A 22,990-nucleotide genomic window follows, 5' to 3' on the forward strand; every position below is an offset into this window, starting at 1 on the left:
GGATGGTGGTGATGATGATAATAATGTTAAGCGATCAGATGGGTCAGATGTAGTCGCAGTGAGTGGGAGTTAGCGCGGATGGAGCAGACTACCTCTGATGTAGAGAGTAGAAGTGGAGAGAGAAAAGAGAGAGAGAGAATTTGAGGAGATCCTGTGCTCTTCAATGCTCCTCAATGCAGACTGGCGCCGCGCGACGTTCGACACCCATGCTCAGTCGTGTCCACCACCCGTGCCCATCAACTGATCGTCGTCATCACCATCATACTATTCACTCTTTTTCTTCTTACCCTGAACAATTCCAATATATTCATTTGCCACCTCGATCTCGATCCCATTGTCGATCGTATCCGTCCATCCGCGTATTGGTGCATCTTCTTCCGACTTCAATTACACTTTGTTCACCAGATGCAGCAATCATCTACAATGGATAAATATTTCTACAAGAAGTAATTGAAGAATTTTATGAAGAAAAACTAAAATAATTCAAATTTCACGTGATTACAATTTAATTGAATTTCTTTGGAATAATTATTGTGCCAGGTAAGTTTTCATTTAATAATTTATAATCAAAAATTTTTTAATACTGAAAATTTCATTTATTAACAATTTTATTTATAAAAAAAAATTTTTTTAAACTATTGAATCGATTATCTTCATATTTTCATTTATTATTATGAAAACTTTTTATGTGATAATTCAATTTAAAAGTTAGATTGATAAGAGAAAAATTTTATTGTTTGAAAAATTTTAAAATGACATATTTTTAATGTAATAGATCACGCAGTGTTTCATTTTTTTTTTTTTAATTATACGTTAGAGGATAAAAATACTGTTATCAAATGTATTAATCAATGGGATTTAATAATAGTCCTTTGACGTAACACTAATTCCAAGAATAATCAACGGTTGAATTTTTAATTGTTGAAGTTTAGTTAAAAATATGATATAATTTATAAATAAATTAGTTGATTTATTCAAAAATTAATTATCTATTACAATCAAATCATAAAATTTCAATTTTCATTATCAATAATTATACAAACAATATTTCTAAGTAGTTCGCTAATCAATTGATCTATTCAATTTTCTCTTGTTGATGATAAGTGAATAATTTGGATTATCAGAAGTGTCAGTTAGTTTATTAAATATAATGGTCAAGAATAGTTGACTGCATTTGTATTGAGAATATTCTTTTAAATTGAAATCATTATCATCTATGGATTAAGTACTGAACACTATATAAGCAAGAATAAAATTGAATTTGGACATTTACTTACCGGAAATAAGAAAATCGTTTGTATTAAGTCTCGCTCAATATTCGTTTGATGGTAGTCTTACTTGTGACCCACTTTTTCATTAGTTGAATATCATACTGTATTTCTCTTGACTCTTTTTTTCTTTACATACTTTTAAAGTATTTTTTTATGTTTTGAAACTGTTCTTACACTAAATAATATCAAAACATTTATCATAAATCAGATTTGAAAGACAGCCTTGAAAATTTATCAATCAAGTGTTGGAAATGTACCAATTATGAAAACAAAAAAAATGAGAAACGAGAATCCAAATACTTTTCATCTTCAAATGAAACCGATGAGTTTCTACAGTTGGCTAGTTTCCAACATTCTTTGAAAATTTATGCTTGTGCGTATGTAGTACTTTTAAATCAACTACTATTTTATATATATTATATATTATACCAAATATATACATATGTAGAGTAACAGATAATTGAATATATAAACTATGCCAAGGAATTTTCTTTACATTTGCTTGGTCTTTATCATTGAAATGCTGGACATTCATGTATAAATTGATAGTACACAAATTTTTGAAGGTTAGCATAAATTTTTTATACTGAAGAATGTATTGAACGTTTCAAAATAAAGTACCTTAAATCATAATAGATATAGATATAGGTGTATGAAAGTTGTATACGTTATTTCCAATGATGAAATGCAAACGGGACTAGATGACAGGATACTACGTGCGTAACGGTTGTTTCCAGTTTCTCTTCAATTCACTGATATGATTTTACTGCTCTCCAACGGTACTTGTTTATTATTTAAAAAAAATAAGTACTTATCACTGCTTCATTTCTTTCTGTCCTTTCAATAATTTAAATTTCTTTTTATAAATTATTGTTATTACTTGACTTGAATTCTAAAGAAAAGAAGTTGAATTTTTCCATTGAAGAAACAATGATAAATAATTGATGATTTTTTTAGAGCAACAATTTCATGTTTTAATGAGAGTACAAAAAGAAAGCAATGTTTACTTACTTTATTTAAAATGTTAACTGAAGTTTTTTTTGGTTAAAAATAGCTTGTTTAAGTATGAGTTCTCAAGTCAACTTTTAAATATTTTTTTTACATTTTCCAGTAATATTTGTGTAGTTTTACAGAACTAAAACAAATTGTCATTCAATTGTATTTATTTATTTATTGATATTGTTTAGGTTCGTAAAACCTATTGTGATTCAATTGTAATTTTAATAGGTATAAAATATTGTACATACGTATTTAGTATAATTCTTTGTTTTCACAAAAAGTAGACCCTTGATTGATCATCATATTGTTCCAAAATTTACAACTCTTAAAGTATGATATTTAAAATCTTTTTAACATAAATAATTCTATCGTGGGTTAGATTTTTTTCCAAACATCTAACACCCTTAAAATTCCTCCTCTTTAATGACGTAAATCGACCCTTCATGGTCTGAGTTCAGATATAAATAGTTAAATTTTTACAAAAAAATACCCCAAATGACATTCTGAGCTCGAACGGTGAAGTTCTGTCCTCTTGTCAGGTAATACAGATTCATTTTATATACTGATAACCCGTATCATAATTATAGGTTAATTTTTTATCTCTGCAGAAAGAAATAAATATCAAAATCATTAGATTACCTAAAATATCAAATTTTCATGTATATAATAAAGAAATGTCTGCTAAAAAAATTAAGTTTGGATTAAACTTCACAGTATAGTACATAATACTAATTATTTTTTACAGAAAGAAAGACTTGATGGTGATAATGACGAAGCTGACGGTGGGCTTTTTAATTTTATCAATAATCACTATAGCGTACAGTAACGCTGTAGCGATTGGTGGTCCAGTTCAATCGACAGACGATGATGAATATACAAGACATTATGATAACACAAGATATTCAATATTCGATAAGCCTTACACAGTTGATTTCAAATACCATAACTACGACCAAATGAGTCGTTTTTTGAGAACAACATCATTACGCTTTGAAAATCTCACTGCCCTTTATTCAATCGGAAAATCCGTTCAAGGTTTTTATCATTCAATTAATCTAGATTGTCTATGACATTGTTTATTTCACTCATTGTTTCCATAATTCATATTTTACCACAAAAGTGAAAGTAGTTAAATAGCATGACCGTAATTCTTTTAATGATGATCATTTCTTCAGTTAATGTAGTAAATAATCATTAAATTACACTTTAATATACCAGGACGTGATTTGTGGGTGATGGTCGTGTCTGCTTCACCTTATGAGCATATGATTGGTAAACCAGATGTTAAATATGTAGCAAATATTCATGGTAATGAAGCCGTAGGTCGTGAACTTATGTTGCATCTTATTCATGTAAGTATTATTGAGTCATTTTAGATTCTGATTTCTTAATATAATGAATTTATAATTGACTAATTAGATAAATTAATCATTCTCACTTATAATGGATTGGTTACCTTTTAAAAATGAAGACATACAGGAAAGACAAAAAATTAAAAACTCTCTCTCTAAATTTCGAACATCAGTTCTCATGAAAATTTTGAATGGAACTTTTAAATTTCAATTATTTTACTTTTATTTAATATGTTGATTCTTAATCTATGATAATTAATCTCAAGTTATAATGTCTCTTATTATTTAATTGTTTTATTAAATTTATACAGTTATTAGTAACTAATTATGGGACAGATCCGTACATTACATGGTTGCTAAATAATACTAGAATCCATATTCTTCCGTCCATGAATCCTGATGGTTTTCAAGTTTCAAAAGAAGGCTATTGTGAAGGCAGTCAAGGCCGGTAATAAATACTTTCAAATTATTTTATCAGTTTTTCAATTGTCTGTTGATTTGATTTAAAATTAAATCAAATTTATTCATATATAATACAACTAATTTTGCTCTAATATTTTAATGAAATTATTATTATGTTCTTTAGGTACAATGCTCTTGGTTATGACTTAAATCGTAATTTTCCGGACTATTTCAAGCAGAATAATAAGAAGAGCCAACCAGAAACAGAAGCTGTAAAAGAGTGGGTGTCGAAAATTCAGTTCGTGTTGTCTGGAAGTTTTCACGGTGGTGCTCTTGTGGCTAGTTATCCCTTCGATAACACACCAAACTCGCGTGAGTGCTTATTCCACGAAATATTACTGTATATCCTTCCTTAACTAGTCTTTTTGCTTCTCTACTCAGTTTTTTTTTTGTACCTTCTTTCACTAGTTTTCTATCACTATGTTTCAAGATTTTTCCTCAATAGCTTGTATATACTTTTTGGTTTGCTTGTAATGTATTTGCTGCTTTGAAATTTTTTTTTTAACCACAAATTATAACACAGTAGATAGCTGAAGCGAAAAAATTCATTCTATTTATTTTATATGTAAATATCTGTCATTGATGGTTTCTTTCATATATTTAATCTCTTTTATTGACATGACAACGTCTTTAATCTTTTTAAGTAAAAGAACTTTATTTTTTGTACTTATCTTTGAAAATAAGAGATGAAAAACCTGAAAATTTCTAGATGAAAATTCTGAAAGTAAATCAATAAAATTGTACTTTGTAGTAGTAATGATTAAATTTAATACTAGCAAACATTTTATAAAAATAATTTCATTAATAAAATTACAAGAAAATGAAATATTCAATTAGACATAATTTGTTTTAATATTTATAATTTTAATTATTAAAAGAAATAACTTTATAGCTTCTTGAAGATGAAAAATGTCAATAAATTACACAGTAGTGAATGAAAAATTTTATCATCACACGATACGTTTCAACGGATTCGATTAACGTGAATTGCTTCTTTAAACATAATAGCTTTTAATTATTCACAGCAATATTACTTCAGTAGACATTATTCATTGATATCATAACAATTTTTGCATTATTATTCATTTATATCGGTTATTTTATTTAACCATAATCAGTATATAATGAAATAAATCAAGCCGTCGTAAATAAAATAACAAAACAATATTCTTCGTTTTTTACGATTTCATGCTGTCATCAGGAATATGTCGATCAGCTCCGTTATGCGCAAGTATGACTTTAATAATTTAGAGAAATTCCTTTAAAATTATGATGATACAATGAATACAATAATTATTCATTTTCTTACAACTCGGGAATCAGAATAGCACCATTGAAACGTGTCTCTTCTTTATTTTATTTTAAATTTTCATTTCTTTTACCATTTTTTCTCTTTTAAATATTTTTCACAGTAATCTATTTTTTTTTACTACCATTGTAATATATGATCCTTGTGAATGACTTGTTAAAATTGACTTGTCAATGAATATTTACGATTTACCTTAGAACATTTCTCTTTACGAAGTCGTAAATTCTTCATAACATTTACCTTTAAATATGTTCTATGTATATCTGAAAATATTTCAGTTTTAGCTGGTAATTAATTTATTTAAACATTTTCAATCTTTTTCTAAGTACAGTAGAAAATTTCACACAATTAATATAAATATGTTTGCAACAAAAGAAATTAAATAATTAAGTGAATGTCAATGAAAATCAAATTATTAGTGAATTGAATTAATGAATAACTCCATGTAGAGAAGAATATATTTTATTTAATAGAATTAGTTATATCAATAATTGTTAATGAAAATAGATTTTTTACTATTAATATTATCTAGTATTTACCCAGCAATATTATATTGTATATGCTAAAACTAAATTTATTTCATTCGGTTTAAAACTAAGACTTATTCAAATTATTATCAATAAATTTTGTACATAACTTGTTATTGCATTTATTTATTTATATTCATTACTCGAATCAATTATAATAATATCAATAATAAAAACGAGACATGTAAAAGTAACGATTTATCATAAATGTCATAGTGTTCCAGAGTTATTCATCAATACCAAGCATTTCTCCAGACGATGACGTATTTCGTCATCTCTCGTTGACCTATTCACAAAATCATGGTACTATGTACCGAGGTGAAGCTTGCTCTCCTTCTCAACGTGGCTTTAAAAACGGAATCACGAATGGCGCCGAATGGTATCCATTGACTGGAGGGATGCAAGATTTTAATTATGTGTGGAATGGATGCATGGAGATTACCTTTGAATTATCCTGCTGCAAATACCCACCAGCTAAAGACTTGCCACGATATTGGGAAGAAAATCGATTGGTAAATATAGAATCATATTCAGATTACCACTTTTAGAATGTAAATACTGATAAATGAGTTATCTATGAATTTTAAATATATCTTAAAAATTATAATCGATTAAATTGTTGATGAACAACTTTACTTCAAATAATTATTAATATATATATTTTTTTTAGGCACTACTTAAATTTTTAGCTGAAGCCCACAGAGGTGTTCACGGATTTGTTATTGATGAAAACGGAAATCCTATAGAAAGAGCATCAGTAAAAGTTAAAGGACGAGATATCAGTTTTCTCACGACGAAATACGGAGAATTCTGGAGAATTCTTTTACCTGGAGTCTACAGACTTGAGGTAAATATTATTCATATATTTTTATTTTTAATTATTGTACCAACGAAATCAAATAAAAATGTTTTATTACATTTTACTCCAAAAGGTATATATTTTAATGATTCCAGTCAATACTGCAATATTAACTTGGAACATTTATTTCATCTGTTTGTTTAGGTTTATGCCAACGGTTATACACCCCGCGAAATGGAATTTATGGTAATAGACAAGCATCCAACTCGACTCAATGTCACGTTGTACAGTACCAAGGTAGGAAAATGTTACTAGTGTTTTTTATTAGGTAGAGTCGTTGTATGCCAATTATTTTATTAATTTTTTAATATTCCGGATTTGAATTATGAGGTTGAATGAGAGACTGAGAAATTTCTTGTGTTCCAATTATCTGGGTAATATGTAAGAAAATAATTGGGGATTAATGAAATATAGTGAGTGGAATGCGTGTCGTTTCAGAATTGGAATATTGACGATGAGGATGATATTAATGATGATGATGATGATGATGAGGATGATGAAAATGATGATAATATTCATGATATTGATAATATTGGTGATGGTTGGCACCAAAGCGAAATGATCACTGGAACAGGCATAACACGAATTTCTACTGATCAACGGCACACTCCAATATCTGCATGGCCCTTGGATTATGACTTCCCGGTACAGGATCCTGTCGACACCGAATCCATTATGTTTCCTTCATCCTAATAACAAAATCAATATAACCAATAAACCTTTGTAGTAGCTGTTCAACCTGTACTATTTACTAATTATTTATTGTTTAGTTTGGTCCATGTTAATCCTTAATTGATCTGAATCACGATGCACTATTTTTTATAGTTCATCCTATTAATTTTTCTCTTATTGCTATCAATTATGTAAGTACCAACGGTCGCATATATTATTTATTTTTATCAAGTGTCGTTTTTATATAATTACTGAAATTCTATGCTGCTACATTTTGATGGATTGCTATTGCCAAAAGCATGTTTTTTTTTACATACATATAATATTCTGCTCTTCAGATACGCTATTTTTTCAAATCCATGTCAGCTGTAAGCAAAATAAAAATTCTCATATCGATTTTATCCAACCAATTAAATTTTTATACTCGAATTTCAGTGTTTCATTTTGGGCTTTATTTCATTTAAAACATTCTGAAAATATTTGTTTATAACATGGAAACTGTTTTCACTCATCATTACTAGTCGACGACAATAAAAACGTTGTTTCTCTTTTGGGTTCAAATTGACTGTTCTCCATGGAGCAGACAAAATAATAATGATTTAACGCAGCATGAATGCATTTATTTTATGTTTTATTATGATGACATTATAGTATGTTCTTGTTCAAAATGAAACTGTGTTCGTCTAAATTACTAATATCCAATCAATGTCCATATAGGTCAATTTGAATACTTTGATCGTAATTGACATTTTTACTTTTTTCTAATTTAAATGTGACACGTCATACGTCATGTTCTACTTATATTGACTGATCTTGGGAGACCAAGGTGGCTATCCCATCTTGACTAGATTCATAAATTTCAAATAGACTATCACTCAACACATCGTCTTGTTTTACTTTACCTTTCAGATTTATTTTTATCCATCAACAATTTCATTTTTTATGAGGCTATTCTGGAATACTTTTTGCTATTAATGTGTGTGCTATTTATATCTTTGCTTGATTTATATTTTGTATAATACTTTATGATCAATCGATTTTTAATATAATTTGCATAATAATATCCTGCTGATCTCAATTTTTACACATTTTAAAAGTTTTCTTTCAATAATAAATTAATAAATAACGTCAAAAAATAGTAATAAATTAATTGTTCCTATTGACCGTCGTTATTTTGAATGCATAATTATTATTAGATTTTGCAATTTGTCAATGATGAGCAGTTTATTGCATTATGTGAAGTTGTTTATAACTGTTATTCATATACAATATGAAAATTATCTGTAATTGATAAAGTCGTTTCAAAATATTAATTTTTATTAAAAAACTACAGCGACAAGATGATGCTAATGATGGACAATATTATGGAGGTGGTAATGGAGGAGTTCGCCCGTACCCTCATCGTGACTACAGCCTTCACGTTCGTCCAAGTGGATCATCGACCTATTCCACCACTTCAAACTCAAATAATGGAATTTTTTCATCAATTAGCAATGGTTTCAATTCTCTTGTCAACAACTTGTTTGGCTGATCGTCTGCCAGTCATCAATCAGTTTCACACAATATCATCTTCATTGTGGTTCTTTCTTTACTCTTACGTTATTGAGTATGTAACACCTTGAGTATGTAACACCTTGCAATACTTGACAATTTTCAAGACTTGTTGAAACATGACTAAAACTAAGTGCTAACGTGTTTATACAAAAAAGATTAAGGACCAAGGAGATGAAGAACAGCATTTAAAGACTACTGATTGTTATTTAAAATGTATTTTATTAATTGATTGATGATGATGATGATAATAACGACTTTAATGATTTGACCATGACAAAAGTATTTTAAAATAAACTTGATCAAAGATATTTTTGAGTGAAAATTATAATAGCATATTAAAAAAATATTGAAGTAAAATATAGATTGGAAGAGTATTTTTTCGATATAAAAATATTCAACGAAGAAAAATACGAATACAATTTTTAAATCAAGCTTTATGCAAACTTTTATTGTGATTATCATCATTATTAAAACCATAAATATCATTATTATTACGATAATAATATAGTATTTAACAGCATAATCTGTTATGTATAAAATAGGTATATCAAAAGAATTTTTTCGAGATTTATAAAAAATTAATTACATTAATATAACAATGATTAGTAGATACATTGTTATAACTTTTTAAAAAATTCGTTTAACTTATCATTATTTAGTTCAAATTTGGTATATTTTTTTAATCAGTAGCAGAGTATTATTTGAATTTAATTTATTATATCTGTATTATTGTTGTTATTGTTGAATGCCCTTACATGTTATATCTAGAAATTTTGTGCGTTTTAGAACGAGAAATTTCAATTTATATATTGCAACATTCCTCTTTAATACTGTATACGTTGTGTGTAATATTTTTATGACCTTTTATTATTATCAATTCATCTTAATTGCTAATATTATTATTATGATCAATTGTTTATTTTGATTATTATTAATATAAATCTATAGATTTATAAATCATATATGATTTATCTATTTGTACATTAGTACAAAAAAAAACATAAATGAATAATTACCCTGCGATAATGTGTTCTATGACAATTTGAGATGATTAAACATCAATAATACTGTTACGTTTCTTGTCAATATCAACAATATCTAAATCATTGCCTAAACTGCCAACTCGTCCTCGAAGACCAACACTACCACCTACTTGGCCTGTTAACTTTAATTTTTCTTGCATCTGTGCGAGAATATCTTGCATTCTTCGAATCTAATAATAAATTAAATTATAGTATTAATTCAAAAACAAAAAACGAATAAAATTAAAATCAATTGTTGATGAATATTCTACTGAATTTACCTCTTCATCTTTCTGTAATAATAATCGATCTGTATCGGAAATACTGTTTTCAAAATGTGGTCCAGAATCTCGTTTTAATTTACTAGAAAAAAATAAATAAATGAATGTATTAATTAATCCTTAAAATGATATTTTGTAAGACTTGATTGGTACGCTTGTAAGTAAATAATCAATTTTTGATTTGTCATTGTCGTTATAAATATTACTAAATCTTAGAAGAAAATGATTTTTTTTTTTATTATTAAAAATGAATAGAATAAATTGCTTGTCAATAATAAAATAATAATTATTATTATTTACATGCGTAAATACCTCCTTTCCCGAATCGCTTGTTGTGATATTTGGGAAATACATTGAGCTCGGAAATTTTCATAATGGACATCATTTGTTACATCTTTTAAATCTTGCATATGAGTTGATATTAACATTGTACGAAGTTTCACAAAGTCACTATGTTTTGGATTTTCAACTGTAATAGGATAATTATTTATTTACAAAAAGAAAATTAATAATATAAGTACAATAATTAAAGGATTTTTCGATATTGTACAATTTACTTAATGAGTTTTACCCTCAATTATTATAAATCAATTTATTCAATGAGTAGAAAAAGTCATCATACCTTCAACTACACCCCATGGATATTGCCTCCCTCGAACCTTTTTTCCTGCCACTTCAAGCACTGTAGAGCTTCCAACCACTGCAAAAGGTATACAAGCCTTTAGCTCTTTATCTTGTTGTTTAAATTCTTCATCTTCATCACTATCACAATCCGGAAACTGATAAATCTATTTAATAACGGAACCAGTACTTAGATAAATAACTTATAAAATCATTGAACTTTAAATTTGAATTATATAAATAATCAAATAAAACTTACTTGAATTTCATGTTCTTCAATATCTGCTAAAATATTTTCTTTAAGTTTCTTGACTTCTTGACCAGTTAGAGTATCAGCTTTAGCTATCACCGGAACAATATTTACTTTTCGATGAAGACGTTTGAGAACTTCAAGATCCAATTGTCTTAAACTAATGATAACTAATATTATTATAAATAATATTGAAATAAAAATAGTTACTTGAATTTGACTTACCCATGTCCATAAGGAGGAATAAAATATAAACAGCAATGCACTCGATTATCTTGGATATTTTTTCTATTCAATCCACTTTCATCAGTAAAGTACTGCCGAAATTGTTCATCGATATATGCAGAGCATGCTTTCCACGTGTCTTCACAATTTACAGCATCTCCAAATCCTAAAATTTGGATGCTCAATGAATAATCATCTATAAAATCTAATTACCTTTATGACTGATATATATATGTAAATTAAATATTATAAATATTTCATATTTATCATTTTACCAGGAGTATCAACGATATTTAAACGCAAACGTACTCCTCTTTCTTCAATGTCCATGGTTTTTTTTTCAATTGTTGTGGTTTTCTCAATGCGATCTACATGAGAAATTAATAAAAATTATTATATCAAATAAAATATTTAAATTTAATAAAGGTTATGCAATTTTTTTTACCAACAGCATCAGGAATCCTACGATCTTTATAAAGATCTCCAAGGAATAAGCTGTTGATCAGTGTAGATTTACCCAACCCAGTCTCACCCAACACCATCAAGGTAAATTCGAATCCTCTTTTCACTGATTTTCTGTGAACTTGTTCCGGTAATGTAGCAAATCCAATATAGTCCCTGTCTTTCTAAGTAAAAGTTTCTACTTAATGTTAAATAGTTTATAATTTTTACAATTATTATTACTCATTAAAAGTTTGAACTTAGTTTACTACTTAATTTTCTCAATTAAAATTAACTTTTAAGAATATTTTCATTTGGTTATTAAAATTTAATAGTTCGATTTTTAATCCAATGAAAATATTAAAATATATAAAAAAGTTTTAATAACGTCTCATAAGTTCACTTACCGTCAGACATGATGACAATCAACGGCACAGAACAACAACACGCCTCCAACTGGCTTGTTGTCTTGTTACAGCCGTTACGAGGGTTGTTTTAGAAAGTCTGTGAATCAATGCTCTTACCCTATTGCATTTATTTCAGACGCGTGCTCGCGCACTCGCCTCCGCACGATCAATATATCAAAAATTCAGTTAGTTAGGTAAATGAATTTTAAATTACTCAATTTATTGAGAAAAAAAATGAATTTATAATTATTCATAATAGAAAAATTAAATAAATTCTATTGAATAAGTTTAATATTTTATTTATATTTTTTTGTGCATGTATTATTTGTGAAAACAGTTTACATGACTGTAAATAAATCATTTCCATTCTTCTTTACTTTCTGTGAGCTTGATAATGCAAATTATTAATAATAACCGTAAATGCATCAAGAGTATAGCTCACAGCGATTTTATTTCAGCTAATTGTTAAAAAATGCATGATTTTAAATAAAATACAATCGTATTTAGCTGACATTTATTTTCAGTATAACAATGTTTATATTCATCATCACAGTCAAACAAAATTTTATCCAATAAATTTATATTTGATATTAAAATTTAACTATATTTATTTTCATAATCATTTATTCAATTAAAGATTCTTAATTTTGCATGTAAATATTTCAAATAATATTTACAAGATTATTGTGTTATTATTATCATTATTTTTCTAACAAATTCTTAAAAGAAACCCACAAAATAATTTGTAGATTTATTTAATTTGGTGTTTAAACAGTATGACTATATTTCTTACATAAATAAAATTAGGACCATGAAAACCATGAGGTTCGGCTTGCAGATTCTGTTGGACTCTTCGGACTTGAAGGAATAGACGTCGAGGAAGTAGATAAATTCATTGGTTTAGGAACTTCAGTATTTTTTATCTGAATTTTCTCATTAGTTGCTTGATGCATTTTATTCTCGTAATTACGAACATCTTCTAAGCTCATTTCACACCATTCATCAATCCAAGCAAATGCTTGACGATGTCCAAGTAATAAAATTTCTCTAATACACTAAAAATTTATTGCGATTAATAAAAATCTTTAAAATTAAACTTATAACTGTCTATTAATATTTACTTTATGAATGAAGTCTTCAACTCGGGTTTGCATTCCCCAAACCTCAAAAGATGCATGAACAAGTTTATAAGAACACATAATTGGTTGTGTTGTATCTCGCCATCCTTCAATTAACGGACCTCTTCCAGTTTTCTTTGACTGGAAAAATTTAGGATCTTCCTCTTCTTTATAGTGCTTGGCTGAAAGTTCATCGTAAGCAATGTCTACAAAATCTACTTCTCTATGAATTAATTCAACTGGAGTTAGACCTAAACACTTTGCAATAAAAAAAAAAATAATTTCAGTTATGTTTATTCAAACTTGTGTGGCAAAAAATAATGTAATACTCACATTTTCAGATGATCCATTATTATCTTCGTAACGTGTTTTAATAGATATTTGAAACTTAGGAATGAATGAACACTGAAATAACAAAAAAAAACTAATTAATATAATTTTCTAGTAATACATAAATAATATAATAATATTCTAAAAGTCTTACAGTATATTCCGTTATTGTGAAAGGATAGTAATTCCAGGCTTTCTCTGTGACATAAAATATTCTCGGTATGAGAGATTGGATCCAATACGGTAATTTACTGAAAAATATAAAAATGTATTGAAAACAACAGTTTAGAAATTGATTATTATTTTGTCAACGAATTTTATATTAGAATGTATAATAAATACCTAGAAAGATGAATTCTTTTCTCAGTATATTGTCCTTTTCCATATTTTTCATCTTCACACTCAATGTTCTCAACAACTTCTACTCCTTCATCAACATCTGACTGTTCATGACTGTGTCTGGCAATCATATAAAGTTGACCAATTCGATACTAGAATGAAAATATCAATTTTAAATGATGAAATGAATTTAAATTTTTAGCTACATTAAAGAAAATTTTTGTAGAAAAGAATTTATATCTATAGTCATCAAATTAAACAAACATGCTGTTAATTAAATTAATATTTAAAATAATTTACCTCTTCTACAGTCAATGGCATACATATTCGGTATTCTTTGGTTAAAACCATGATTCAGTAAATTATTTTACCAATAATACTTATTTATTTGTTGTCTTTGTAAATTTCTAGAAAAAGAATTAACAATTTCAAAACTTATTCATGTCATTTAATTATTGCTTCAAATTAACACCATTAAATAAAAAAGTAACAAAAAATGACAACTCTTACTTGTCTTCGATAAGATAGTTTATAAAAAGTTTGTTATATCTCACCTTTTTACGATATGAGTTATCTCCCTTTCATAAAATATACATAGTTTTCATTCAACTTTATAATTTTTTTTATGTGTGTTTATTAAATTCTTTTTTGACAGGTGTTATTTTGTAACTGAGTGATAAAAAGAGTTGTCTATAAGCCTATGATAAACAATATTTTGATATAATAATGCAAGTCAAGTAATTATCATTAGTTTTTCCTCTTTAATTCTGATTATTAAGATGATTTAATTCCATTTTTTATTAACTGATAATCAGACATAAATATTTTGTCATGTTTTTCGCAAATTAGTACAATCAGCACTCAACAAAAATTATTGAAACCGATGTAACCACTCTGAATTTAACTCATCATTACACAATACCAGTAAAACAAGTTGATTATTCTGGGGAATTTTGAAGCCACCGGCATGTATTATTTTGTTGGCAAAACTTTGATTACATCTATAAAGACAAATTCAGCGATGTGTCAATATTATACGTGTACAGTAGAGTACAGTACTGATAAAATAGTGATTTAGTAATGATAATAAATACAAAGTACAGAAAATAAACGTGATGTGGACGTTTTTGAAAATTAGATAACGTAATGAATATCTGAAAAAGTAATGTCTCATATATCATAACATAGAATTTTGTATGATTAGATGATACAATAGAGAAGAAAAATATCGTCAGAATATTAGAAGTAATCTTATTATTAATATTATAGAACAATCAATGGCATTTAGATCTTTAAGGCAGGAATACCTGCAAATACCCATCGTTACACGAGCATATACAACAGCTTGTGTCCTCACGACTCTTGCTGTGGTTTGTATTATCTGTTATTACATTTATTTACAAATATCAGATTTATAAAAGAAAATTTTAGAATTAAAAATAATATTAATGAGATACTAAATTTTGCCAATATTTTCTACAGCAATTGAATCTTGTGTCGCCTTTTCAACTTTATTTTAATCCTATCTCCATTATTCATCATTATCAAGTAAGAATAAAAAAAAAATAAACTACATGTTTATTGTTGTAGTTAATTCAATATTCTATCATTTTATAATTCAAATACAAATCATATTTTATACATTATAGATATGGAGATTTATTACGACATTTTTGTATTTTGGAACGGTTGGCTTCAATTTCTTCTTCAATATGATATTTACATACAGATACTGTCGGATGTTAGAAGAAGGTCCTTTCCGGGGAAAAACAGCTGATTTCGTTATGATGTTTATTTTTGGGGGAGTTTGTATGATAGTATCCTTTTGTTAACAGGTGTAAATTAATTAGTTCAATGAAATTTACATAGTAAAATGAACTCCAATTTTCGGAGTAATTATTTCTATTTCCAACAGTATACACAACAATAATATATAAAAATTTCATTTATTCATCAAAAAGATTAGACGATTTTAATGAATATTCAACTTTTTTTAATTCACGTGATAATTCAAAAGTTTTTATGTAATGAAAAACAGCTATAAATAAGGATAGGATACAAATATTCTTATTAAAAAATTTTTTTTTCCTTAATGAACCAACTATTAGATATTTGCATTCTTTGTTAATTTGTTGTTTTTGGGGCATGCGTTTACATTGATGCTAGTATATGTTTGGTCACGAAGAACACCTTTTGTGAGAATGAACTTCTTTGGTATCTTCAACTTTCGGGTAAATTTCTTTCTTTAAAAAGTCATCAATAACATTGAGAAATTATCAATAAAAACTCAATAAACTTTCAGGCACCTTTTTTACCTTGGGTTCTTCTTGGATTTTCATTACTCTTAGGGAACGTAATATGGGTAGATTTAATTGGAATGGCAGTTGGACATATGTATTATTTTGCTGAAGACGTGTTTCCTCAACAAGTTGGGGGAGGCTTTCGAATAATTAAAACGCCAGAAATTCTGTAAGATTTTGCATAGCAATAATTAATATTTAGTTTTCAAAATAATGACTACGTATAATTGTATTCATTACAGCAAAAAATTATTTGACGAACGTCCAGAGGATCCGGATTATGCACCACTTCCTGAAGATAGACCCGGTGGTTTTATTTGGGGTGCAGGTGCTGATTTACAGTAAAAATGAATAAATAATCACTTCTGATAAATCTATTGGCTCCGAATTTTGAATTTATTTGTATATCTAAGCTGCATTTAAATTGCTTTAATTCACTATTTGAATAGTGATATTTATTCTAATATATTTAAATGAATTATAATTATCATAAATTTATAGTAAAAATTGATTATTTGTAATGATAAAAAGATTAATAATTCTTATGGCTTTATAAAATCGCACAGTACTCATAATAGATCTTGTAAAAATTAGTGAAAAATAATCTTGTAAATATAGATAGTAAATTTCATATAGAATAAGAAAAACAATAATATCATAAAAAATATAAAAACTTCTTATATTAATGTTTTTCAATCTTCCTTATTTTTATATTATTCAACTCTTTATTACTAGTCTAAAATGAAATCTGTCTTTATTTTTTTTTATGGTAATAAATGTCATTCATTTTTCCATTCTCGTTAATGAAAAGTCTGAATAATTTTTTGATAACTTTTAATTAACTCCATTGACGTCCTGAAGAAACAATGGGAAATAAAAATAACTAAACTAAACTACGTATGTTAAGGATAATCACTAAAATGTAAGAAAATAAATTATACCCATTATAAATTATTTATGTTTGTCATTTTAATGTGCTATATTTTTCCATTTGCTTTTTTCATTGAACATCTTAATGTTGACAGAGAAATACAATAATAATTATAATAATTGTACTAGTAATAATCCATATTATATATGTATTGTATATGAGCTATAATACAATGAAGATAAAGTGTGTACTGACAGAAAGAAAACTATTATGTACGTACAAAGAGTCAATTAATTACATCGCCACTGTAGCTAAAAGCACCGTGATATCATCTGGCTTACCGCCTAAAAAAATCGTAAATTTCTAGTTAATGTCGTTCAGTATATTCCGGCTGAACCCGATTCAATTAGATCCAGAATAGTATCATCTCCTGAATTATATATTTGATACTTATAGACGTATTGTTTTATTGAGACATACAATTTTTATTTAATCACGTGATTAAATCATGTGAACACAAACAGATCCTATTGTGAATCTAACTGGATCAGATCAAAACAGGCTCATGACAATTAATTTGGTCATTTTAAATTAAATTATAAAAAAAAATTGTACTGAAATGAAAGCTATAATAATTTAACTAATAACTAAGTTATATCTAAAATTATTTTATTGTAAATAACTGTATTAGTTAGAACAATTAAACATACCTATGGCATCAATTCCATTTTCTCTAGCATTTTGAGCAAATGGCGATAAAAAAGCTGCGTCGAAAGCAAGACTTCGCGCCATCCAAGCAATTGTATTAGCTACCCCTTGGATTTTAGTAGGATCCTTTTCACCCTCAATTTTTTGCATTTGTGTGACTAGCAATTGGTCAGGAATATTGTCAAAAACACCATCTGTTGCTAAAAGAATTACATCTCCGTCTTCTACGCCAAAAGAAGATGTGTCTGCTGACTCCGGACTATTATAAGCAAAATTTCCAATTAATATAATAATTAAAAAACTTTAGCTAACGTATGGGTTTCAATCATCTCGTTTAATTGTTTACCTGTCACTTAAAACTAAATCTGAATGTCCTGGCGGTGGTAATGACAATTGAAATGGAGTATTAAAGTAATGTTGCTGTTCCAGCGAACGATGAACGACTTTGCCTTTTCGTACTACGACAAAACCGCTATCCCCGATATTCGCAGCATAAATACTGCTAGTTTCTTTGTTAAGCACGATTACACATGCAGTACTGCTACCTGAAAAAAATTATGTAAACAATACTATAATGTTCTTTAATCTATACGATGGTTCTTAATCTTTGGATTTTAAATATCTGTGTAACTGGTTTAGAGAATAGTTTAGAGATTTTAAATAGTTTAAATTTTATAGAAAGAAATATATGATGAAAAGTATCAAAATTAGAATAACAAAAAATTTTTCGGAGTAAGGATGACGAAATAATAATATAAACAACAATAAATTATAAATGTTTGATTAAGATTCCTCGTAATGTATAATAAATAAAAAGTATTGCTATAATTTTTTTACCTAGAATTGTTTGTTTGTCTTCCAACAATTCATAATAACTTTTTGCTAATAAACCTGCTGGTTCAGAAGGTACAAATTTGCCTAATGAGACTAGACGTTCGCAAGTCTTCATTAAGGAACTAGAGAATTCACCTGGGTCAATACCATAATGACGCCAACCACCTACACCATCTGCAACACCTAGAATAATATACATAATCTCAATATAAATAGTTTTTTCTTTAAAAAATATAAATAAAGTATAAATATTACATGAAATTTCTTACAAATTAACTGAAGCCAAAATGATTAACCTATCTTTAAAATCTTTTAGTACATTCACATGATCAAAGAGTTATTCAAAGATAAAAATAAAATTTATAAAATATTGGATGTTTTTACTGGCAAGTTGCCCTTAATTACACAATTTAAACCACGTGTCGTTACTGTATATTTTGTAATTATTAACATATTTATTTCTTTTTTATAACTATATTTTGAATTCTATCAATTCTACCGGATCTCGCGATGGAATTGAAAATAAAAAAAAAGAAAGTTCTTGACATTGATCATAAACATCATGATGATAGCTTCTAAATATGTTGAATATTGGAAAAACTTAAATAAACATGACGAAATTGTTAAAATTAAAAATAAGATGATTATTTCACTGGTGAATATTTATGAGTAGTAATCAATACATGTGACATACCAATAACTTCAATAGCTTTGAATTTAGCAGTGAACCAAGCATCATCTCCAAACTGTCCTTTCTTCATTCGTCCCCTCGCTAAATCCTTGGGAAACCCACATACTGCTGATACTAAGGATGCTTCTCGCTTTTTTACAATTGCTGGATCCGCACATGAAGAATAATTTGATATACCATTCCAAAGTGCCCTTGAGAGAAGTCTCCCAGTCCAATAAATGGACTGCATTTTATAACAATTTTCAACACTTGATAAAATACATTTTAGCTATACATTGTCAATGGTTACCAATGCTTCGTGGAGTGTTTCGTTTATCCCTTACTGACCTTTAATCCTTAGAATGACGGATGATGAACGTGATTTCTTCTAACTGTCAATTGGTTAAAAATTTAATGGTATATAATAAAATCATATCTATTTGTGTAACTCATAGGAATTTGTTGTAACCAACACATTGAGAAAACTTTTTCAATGCTTCAATTATTCATTAATCTTTTGGATATATTTTTGGTCAAAGCATTTCACAGATTAAGAAATTTTTATTGACTCTATTGTCTTTTTTTATAAATACTAGACTATTATTATTTGGCTATCCCACAACACGAAATAAAGAATGAGCACATGTAAAGTGTTTTTCCACACCATTCCACACCAAATCTCAAATAAAATTTAATATATATAAGAAGTTAAAGGTGCAAAGATATCCAAACCCAGCACTGCGCAGAACACTACCGTCCAATGATGGTGGAATTCTATTTCAACGCCGAGTCGTGTTTGATAGTGATTATCCTTTCTATAAAAACATTTATCGAGTATTATTATGCATATTTTCCAGTCATATGTGGAATAAAAACTTGTCATATATTACAATAAGAAATATTTCTATTTGTTTATTATTTTATTATTCAATATCGATATTATGTTGCTTATTTTCTGATTCATATTTGAATTTCACTTTTATCACTAATGACATCTATTAGTAAAGCAAGTATAATCACATTATACTATATTGAATAAATCTATAGATATAGTCTATGAGTTGAAGTTCCCCCTCCTGATTATGAAAGATTTGACACACAAAACAGATGGGTATGTTTTTGTTTCGATATTTCTTCTGGAATTTATCGTTAACAAAAATGAACTATTACGCTGTTGCTCACGGACGTTGTCCAGGAATCTACGATACGTGGTAAACAAAAAACTATAAACAAATGTTGTATGTAGATGACAATTATTTCATTCAATATTTATTAAATATCTACTTATTTCATAGGAATGAATGCAAAGATCAAGTAAACAAATTTCCGGGCGCTGTATTCAAAAAATTTTCTACGAAATCTGAAGCCAAAGATTTTATTGCAACGCACACAAATTCTTCCAGTCGTCACAAAGGAAAGCAAGCATCGTCTAGTTCTCTACCTCCTAAAACATTTAGCTCTCGATCTCAAGCACCAGTAAGTAAAGTATCAAGAAAGACATCTTTAATAACAGGATATTTTGAAATCAAGTAAATATTCTTTTTTATTAATTAAACATCAAATTATCAGTCAATTTTAGTATTTTGACTTTTAATGATTTGTCATCATATTGTTACAGACCATCAGCTGAAAAAAATAAAGAAGAATCTAAAAGGTATTCACATTATAATAATTCTTCTTCATCGCAATCTTTTATGAGAGATGCAGATGGAAGAGTAGATATTTACACTGATGGTGCCTGTTCTGACAATGGACGTAGATCAGCTCGAGCTGGTATAGGTGTTTATTTTGGTGATAATCATCCTGAGTAAGAATTATTCATAAATAAAAAATTATAAGTCTTAAGTTAATAAACTTTTCGAACTGTTATTTATCTTTTTAATAACAATTATTTATATGATGAGATTAGGGCAAATTTAAACAGGATTATTTTGAAGTTTTATATTATGTATTTACAGGAATGTATCTAAACCAATAAATGGTAGGGCAACTAATAACCGTGCAGAAATAGAAGCTGTAATAGAAGCAGCTAATATAGCTAAGAGACATGGTATGGAAAAAATTAGGATTAATACAGATTCGGAATTTTTAATTAATTGTCAAGAAAAGTGGATGCCAAAATGGAAAGCTAAAGGTTGGAAAACTGCTAAAAATCAACCGGTTATTAACAAAGAAGAATTAATAAGAATGGAAGAAGCACTGGCACCTCTTGATGTGGAATTTGTAAGTTTTATTCTCATTGAATTAATAAAAGTGAAAAGTATTTAGCAATTATTTATGGAATTTTTTTTTATTTTATAGTTGCATGTCAGAGGTCATCATGGTGTGCATGGCAATGAAATGGCTGATAAATTAGCCAGAAAAGGAGCAGAACAATATTCATAATATTTTTAAATAAAAGTTTTTTTTTCTACACATATATACATATACATATATATATTACTCAATACTTATATTAATTAATTGCATCATCATCATCATTTAATAACATTGAATATTGTGCAGGTTACACGATATTAAACAAAAATTATATTTAAAAAATGTTTTTGAATGCTAATATATTAAGATAAACAGGAATTTCCATATACAATTTTCTTTGAATAAACAATTCTAAAAAAATTTGCTAATTAATATTTGTTTTCTTTCGTAAAATATGAAACTCATTGCTCGAATGTATGTGTTAATTGCATGAAAGTAATATAAAAGTAAACGATACATGGTGCTGGAAGACAGTCGAGTGAAAATGATACGGTTAAAATACTTAAATATTATATTATTCAGCGTATTTATTATTTCAACTTATGGGAAATCTGAAGTATGTATAAAGTTAATCTAACTTAATTCATAAATTTATAAAAGTTTGCTAATTTTTTTTAATTAGGTAAAATTTTTTTTTTCAGTCTGACGAAGTGAAAATAGAAAAAAAATGTCTTGATGATTCTATTGAATTTCAATTACTTCAAAATGAACCGTTTTCGGGAAGTATTTATATCAAAGGACATGAAAAAGAGAACACTTGTAGAAAAACTTATAGAGATATTAAAAACCCAACACTTTCTGTACTGCATCAACCATGTGCACCAAAAACTGATAATATTGTTGATGTTATTGCAGTTATTAAACCATTAAACGGGACAAAAATTGTTCGTAACATAAAATGTGACTATAACGAGAATGAAGTTGAAGCAAAAGCTGAAATTCGCATACTTTCATCAACAACTCCAACACCATCAACTCCCGCACCAATTACAGCATCCATTGAAGATATAAAACATAATCTACATCAAAACGTTATGCAGTTATGGAAAACAATTAACAATGTTTTGTGTGATTGTAATTTGAAAACTTACGTCAATAAGATTAAGTCTTTTGTCAAACCATCAGAATAATTATTTTAAAACAATTGAGATTTATAAAATGTTTTAGAAATTTTTATCAATTGACGAAATTAAACTAATCAAATTTTTTTTTTTATCATTATAAGAATACGAACGTGATTAATCGAAATTGATTTTATTTATGTACGTGCTTGTTTATAAAATTAAATAAAATTTTTGTGATTTTATTT

The 22,990-nt window shown here is 27.4% G+C and overlaps 7 protein-coding genes across 14 annotated transcripts; 4 read left to right on the forward strand and 3 right to left on the reverse strand.

Moving 5' to 3' along the window:
• Positions 1–79: 79 nt before the first annotated feature.
• LOC118074500 (carboxypeptidase M) lies at positions 80–9,558 on the forward strand. 6 transcript variants are annotated; one of them, XM_035095745.1, is made up of 11 exons: positions 1,737–1,837; positions 1,908–2,050; positions 3,016–3,305; positions 3,489–3,622; positions 3,934–4,070; positions 4,209–4,396; positions 6,137–6,432; positions 6,591–6,767; positions 6,924–7,016; positions 7,218–7,424; positions 8,785–9,558. In XM_035095745.1, exons 3-11 carry the CDS (start codon positions 3,029–3,031, stop codon positions 8,980–8,982), a joined length of 1,707 nt encoding a protein of 568 aa, XP_034951636.1. In that variant the 5' UTR covers positions 1,737–1,837; positions 1,908–2,050; positions 3,016–3,028; the 3' UTR covers positions 8,983–9,558. The 6 variants fall into 6 exon arrangements, 5 of the variants coding, with proteins under 5 accessions (XP_034951635.1, XP_034951639.1, XP_034951636.1 ...); XM_035095744.1 differs by lacking the exons at positions 1,737–1,837; positions 1,908–2,050 and adding an exon at positions 80–540; XR_004691211.1 differs by lacking the exons at positions 1,737–1,837; positions 1,908–2,050 and adding an exon at positions 85–540 and having other exon boundaries at positions 7,218–7,642; positions 8,785–8,923.
• Positions 9,559–9,564: 6 nt separating this feature from the next.
• Sep4 (septin 4) lies at positions 9,565–12,371 on the reverse strand. 3 transcript variants are annotated; one of them, XM_035095750.1, is made up of 9 exons: positions 12,253–12,371; positions 11,850–12,026; positions 11,680–11,772; positions 11,405–11,570; positions 11,189–11,339; positions 10,931–11,096; positions 10,621–10,777; positions 10,309–10,390; positions 9,565–10,218 (listed from the first exon to the last, which is right to left on the reverse strand). In XM_035095750.1, exons 1-9 carry the CDS (start codon positions 12,260–12,262, stop codon positions 10,057–10,059), a joined length of 1,164 nt encoding a protein of 387 aa, XP_034951641.1. In that variant the 5' UTR covers positions 12,263–12,371; the 3' UTR covers positions 9,565–10,056. The 3 variants fall into 3 exon arrangements, with proteins under 3 accessions (XP_034951641.1, XP_034951640.1, XP_034951643.1); XM_035095749.1 differs by having other exon boundaries at positions 10,609–10,777; XM_035095752.1 differs by having other exon boundaries at positions 10,609–10,777; positions 11,850–12,030; positions 12,253–12,345.
• A 573-nt stretch (positions 12,372–12,944) lies between these two features.
• On the reverse strand, positions 12,945–14,962 carry rdgBbeta (cytoplasmic phosphatidylinositol transfer protein 1). Its single transcript, XM_035095755.1, has 7 exons — positions 14,594–14,962; positions 14,340–14,446; positions 14,043–14,191; positions 13,855–13,951; positions 13,704–13,775; positions 13,374–13,628; positions 12,945–13,307 (listed from the first exon to the last, which is right to left on the reverse strand). Exons 2-7 carry the CDS (start codon positions 14,388–14,390, stop codon positions 13,056–13,058), a joined length of 876 nt encoding a protein of 291 aa, XP_034951646.1. The 5' UTR covers positions 14,391–14,446; positions 14,594–14,962; the 3' UTR covers positions 12,945–13,055.
• Positions 14,963–15,044: 82 nt separating this feature from the next.
• Der-2 (Derlin-2) lies at positions 15,045–16,716 on the forward strand. The gene is made up of 7 exons (XM_035095756.1): positions 15,045–15,201; positions 15,309–15,409; positions 15,522–15,587; positions 15,689–15,856; positions 16,148–16,270; positions 16,342–16,508; positions 16,582–16,716. The coding sequence occupies exons 2-7, from the start codon at positions 15,317–15,319 to the stop codon at positions 16,682–16,684; spliced, it is 720 nt and encodes a 239-aa protein (XP_034951647.1). The 5' UTR covers positions 15,045–15,201; positions 15,309–15,316; the 3' UTR covers positions 16,685–16,716.
• Positions 16,717–17,401: 685 nt separating this feature from the next.
• On the reverse strand, positions 17,402–20,188 carry LOC118074502 (protein phosphatase PTC7 homolog). The gene is made up of 5 exons (XM_035095753.1): positions 19,447–20,188; positions 18,756–18,935; positions 18,265–18,463; positions 17,921–18,177; positions 17,402–17,554 (listed from the first exon to the last, which is right to left on the reverse strand). The coding sequence occupies exons 1-5, from the start codon at positions 19,670–19,672 to the stop codon at positions 17,505–17,507; spliced, it is 912 nt and encodes a 303-aa protein (XP_034951644.1). The 5' UTR covers positions 19,673–20,188; the 3' UTR covers positions 17,402–17,504.
• Positions 20,189–20,471: 283 nt separating this feature from the next.
• LOC118074503 (ribonuclease H1-like) lies at positions 20,472–21,944 on the forward strand. The gene is made up of 5 exons (XM_035095754.1): positions 20,472–20,633; positions 20,718–20,951; positions 21,041–21,229; positions 21,381–21,645; positions 21,724–21,944. The coding sequence occupies exons 1-5, from the start codon at positions 20,530–20,532 to the stop codon at positions 21,805–21,807; spliced, it is 876 nt and encodes a 291-aa protein (XP_034951645.1). The 5' UTR covers positions 20,472–20,529; the 3' UTR covers positions 21,808–21,944.
• A 118-nt stretch (positions 21,945–22,062) lies between these two features.
• LOC118074507 (uncharacterized) lies at positions 22,063–22,956 on the forward strand. Its single transcript, XM_035095758.1, has 2 exons — positions 22,063–22,237; positions 22,323–22,956. The coding sequence occupies exons 1-2, from the start codon at positions 22,139–22,141 to the stop codon at positions 22,809–22,811; spliced, it is 588 nt and encodes a 195-aa protein (XP_034951649.1). The 5' UTR covers positions 22,063–22,138; the 3' UTR covers positions 22,812–22,956.
• The last annotated feature ends 34 nt before the right edge of the window (positions 22,957–22,990 follow it).

This window comes from Chelonus insularis, unplaced genomic scaffold (assembly GCF_013357705.1).
Source record: "Chelonus insularis isolate UGA/USDA-ARS -01 unplaced genomic scaffold, ASM1335770v1 contig_135_pilon, whole genome shotgun sequence".
NCBI lineage: Eukaryota > Metazoa > Arthropoda > Insecta > Hymenoptera > Braconidae > Chelonus > Chelonus insularis.

What these genes read in the sequence shown, in the direction of transcription:
- LOC118074500 (XM_035095744.1), top strand. Translation starts at nt 3,029, where the DNA reads ATGGTGATAATGACGAAGCTGACGGTGGGCTTTTTAATTTTATCAATA. An exon ending in ATTGGGAAGAAAATCGATTG is followed by an intron (nt 6,433 to 6,590) that starts GTAAATATAGAA and finishes TATTTTTTTTAG; the next exon opens with GCACTACTTAAATTTTTAGC. An exon ending in TCACGTTGTACAGTACCAAG is followed by an intron (nt 7,017 to 7,217) that starts GTAGGAAAATGT and finishes GTGTCGTTTCAG; the next exon opens with AATTGGAATATTGACGATGA.
- Sep4 (XM_035095749.1), bottom strand. An exon ending in TCCATGGGGTGTAGTTGAAG is followed by an intron (nt 10,778 to 10,930) that starts GTATGATGACTT and finishes ATCCTATTACAG; the next exon opens with TTGAAAATCCAAAACATAGT. An exon ending in TATTACAGAAAGATGAAGAG is followed by an intron (nt 10,219 to 10,308) that starts GTAAATTCAGTA and finishes ATTTATTATTAG; the next exon opens with ATTCGAAGAATGCAAGATAT.
- rdgBbeta (XM_035095755.1), bottom strand. Translation starts at nt 14,390, where the DNA reads ATGGTTTTAACCAAAGAATACCGAATATGTATGCCATTGACTGTAGAA. An exon ending in AAAAGAATTCATCTTTCTAG is followed by an intron (nt 13,952 to 14,042) that starts GTATTTATTATA and finishes TATATTTTTCAG; the next exon opens with TAAATTACCGTATTGGATCC. An exon ending in TCACAATAACGGAATATACT is followed by an intron (nt 13,776 to 13,854) that starts GTAAGACTTTTA and finishes TTGTTATTTCAG; the next exon opens with TGTTCATTCATTCCTAAGTT.
- Der-2 (XM_035095756.1), top strand. Translation starts at nt 15,317, where the DNA reads ATGGCATTTAGATCTTTAAGGCAGGAATACCTGCAAATACCCATCGTT. An exon ending in CCATTATTCATCATTATCAA is followed by an intron (nt 15,588 to 15,688) that starts GTAAGAATAAAA and finishes TATACATTATAG; the next exon opens with ATATGGAGATTTATTACGAC. An exon ending in TTGGGGGAGTTTGTATGATA is followed by an intron (nt 15,857 to 16,147) that starts GTATCCTTTTGT and finishes ACCAACTATTAG; the next exon opens with ATATTTGCATTCTTTGTTAA.
- LOC118074502 (XM_035095753.1), bottom strand. Translation starts at nt 19,672, where the DNA reads ATGCAGTCCATTTATTGGACTGGGAGACTTCTCTCAAGGGCACTTTGG. An exon ending in GATTTAGTTTTAAGTGACAG is followed by an intron (nt 18,178 to 18,264) that starts GTAAACAATTAA and finishes TGCTTATAATAG; the next exon opens with TCCGGAGTCAGCAGACACAT. An exon ending in AAATGGAATTGATGCCATAG is followed by an intron (nt 17,555 to 17,920) that starts GTATGTTTAATT and finishes CGATTTTTTTAG; the next exon opens with GCGGTAAGCCAGATGATATC.
- LOC118074503 (XM_035095754.1), top strand. Translation starts at nt 20,530, where the DNA reads ATGGGTATGTTTTTGTTTCGATATTTCTTCTGGAATTTATCGTTAACA. An exon ending in CCAGGAATCTACGATACGTG is followed by an intron (nt 20,634 to 20,717) that starts GTAAACAAAAAA and finishes CTTATTTCATAG; the next exon opens with GAATGAATGCAAAGATCAAG. An exon ending in TTTGGTGATAATCATCCTGA is followed by an intron (nt 21,230 to 21,380) that starts GTAAGAATTATT and finishes ATGTATTTACAG; the next exon opens with GAATGTATCTAAACCAATAA.
- LOC118074507 (XM_035095758.1), top strand. Translation starts at nt 22,139, where the DNA reads ATGGTGCTGGAAGACAGTCGAGTGAAAATGATACGGTTAAAATACTTA. An exon ending in CAACTTATGGGAAATCTGAA is followed by an intron (nt 22,238 to 22,322) that starts GTATGTATAAAG and finishes TTTTTTTTTCAG; the next exon opens with TCTGACGAAGTGAAAATAGA.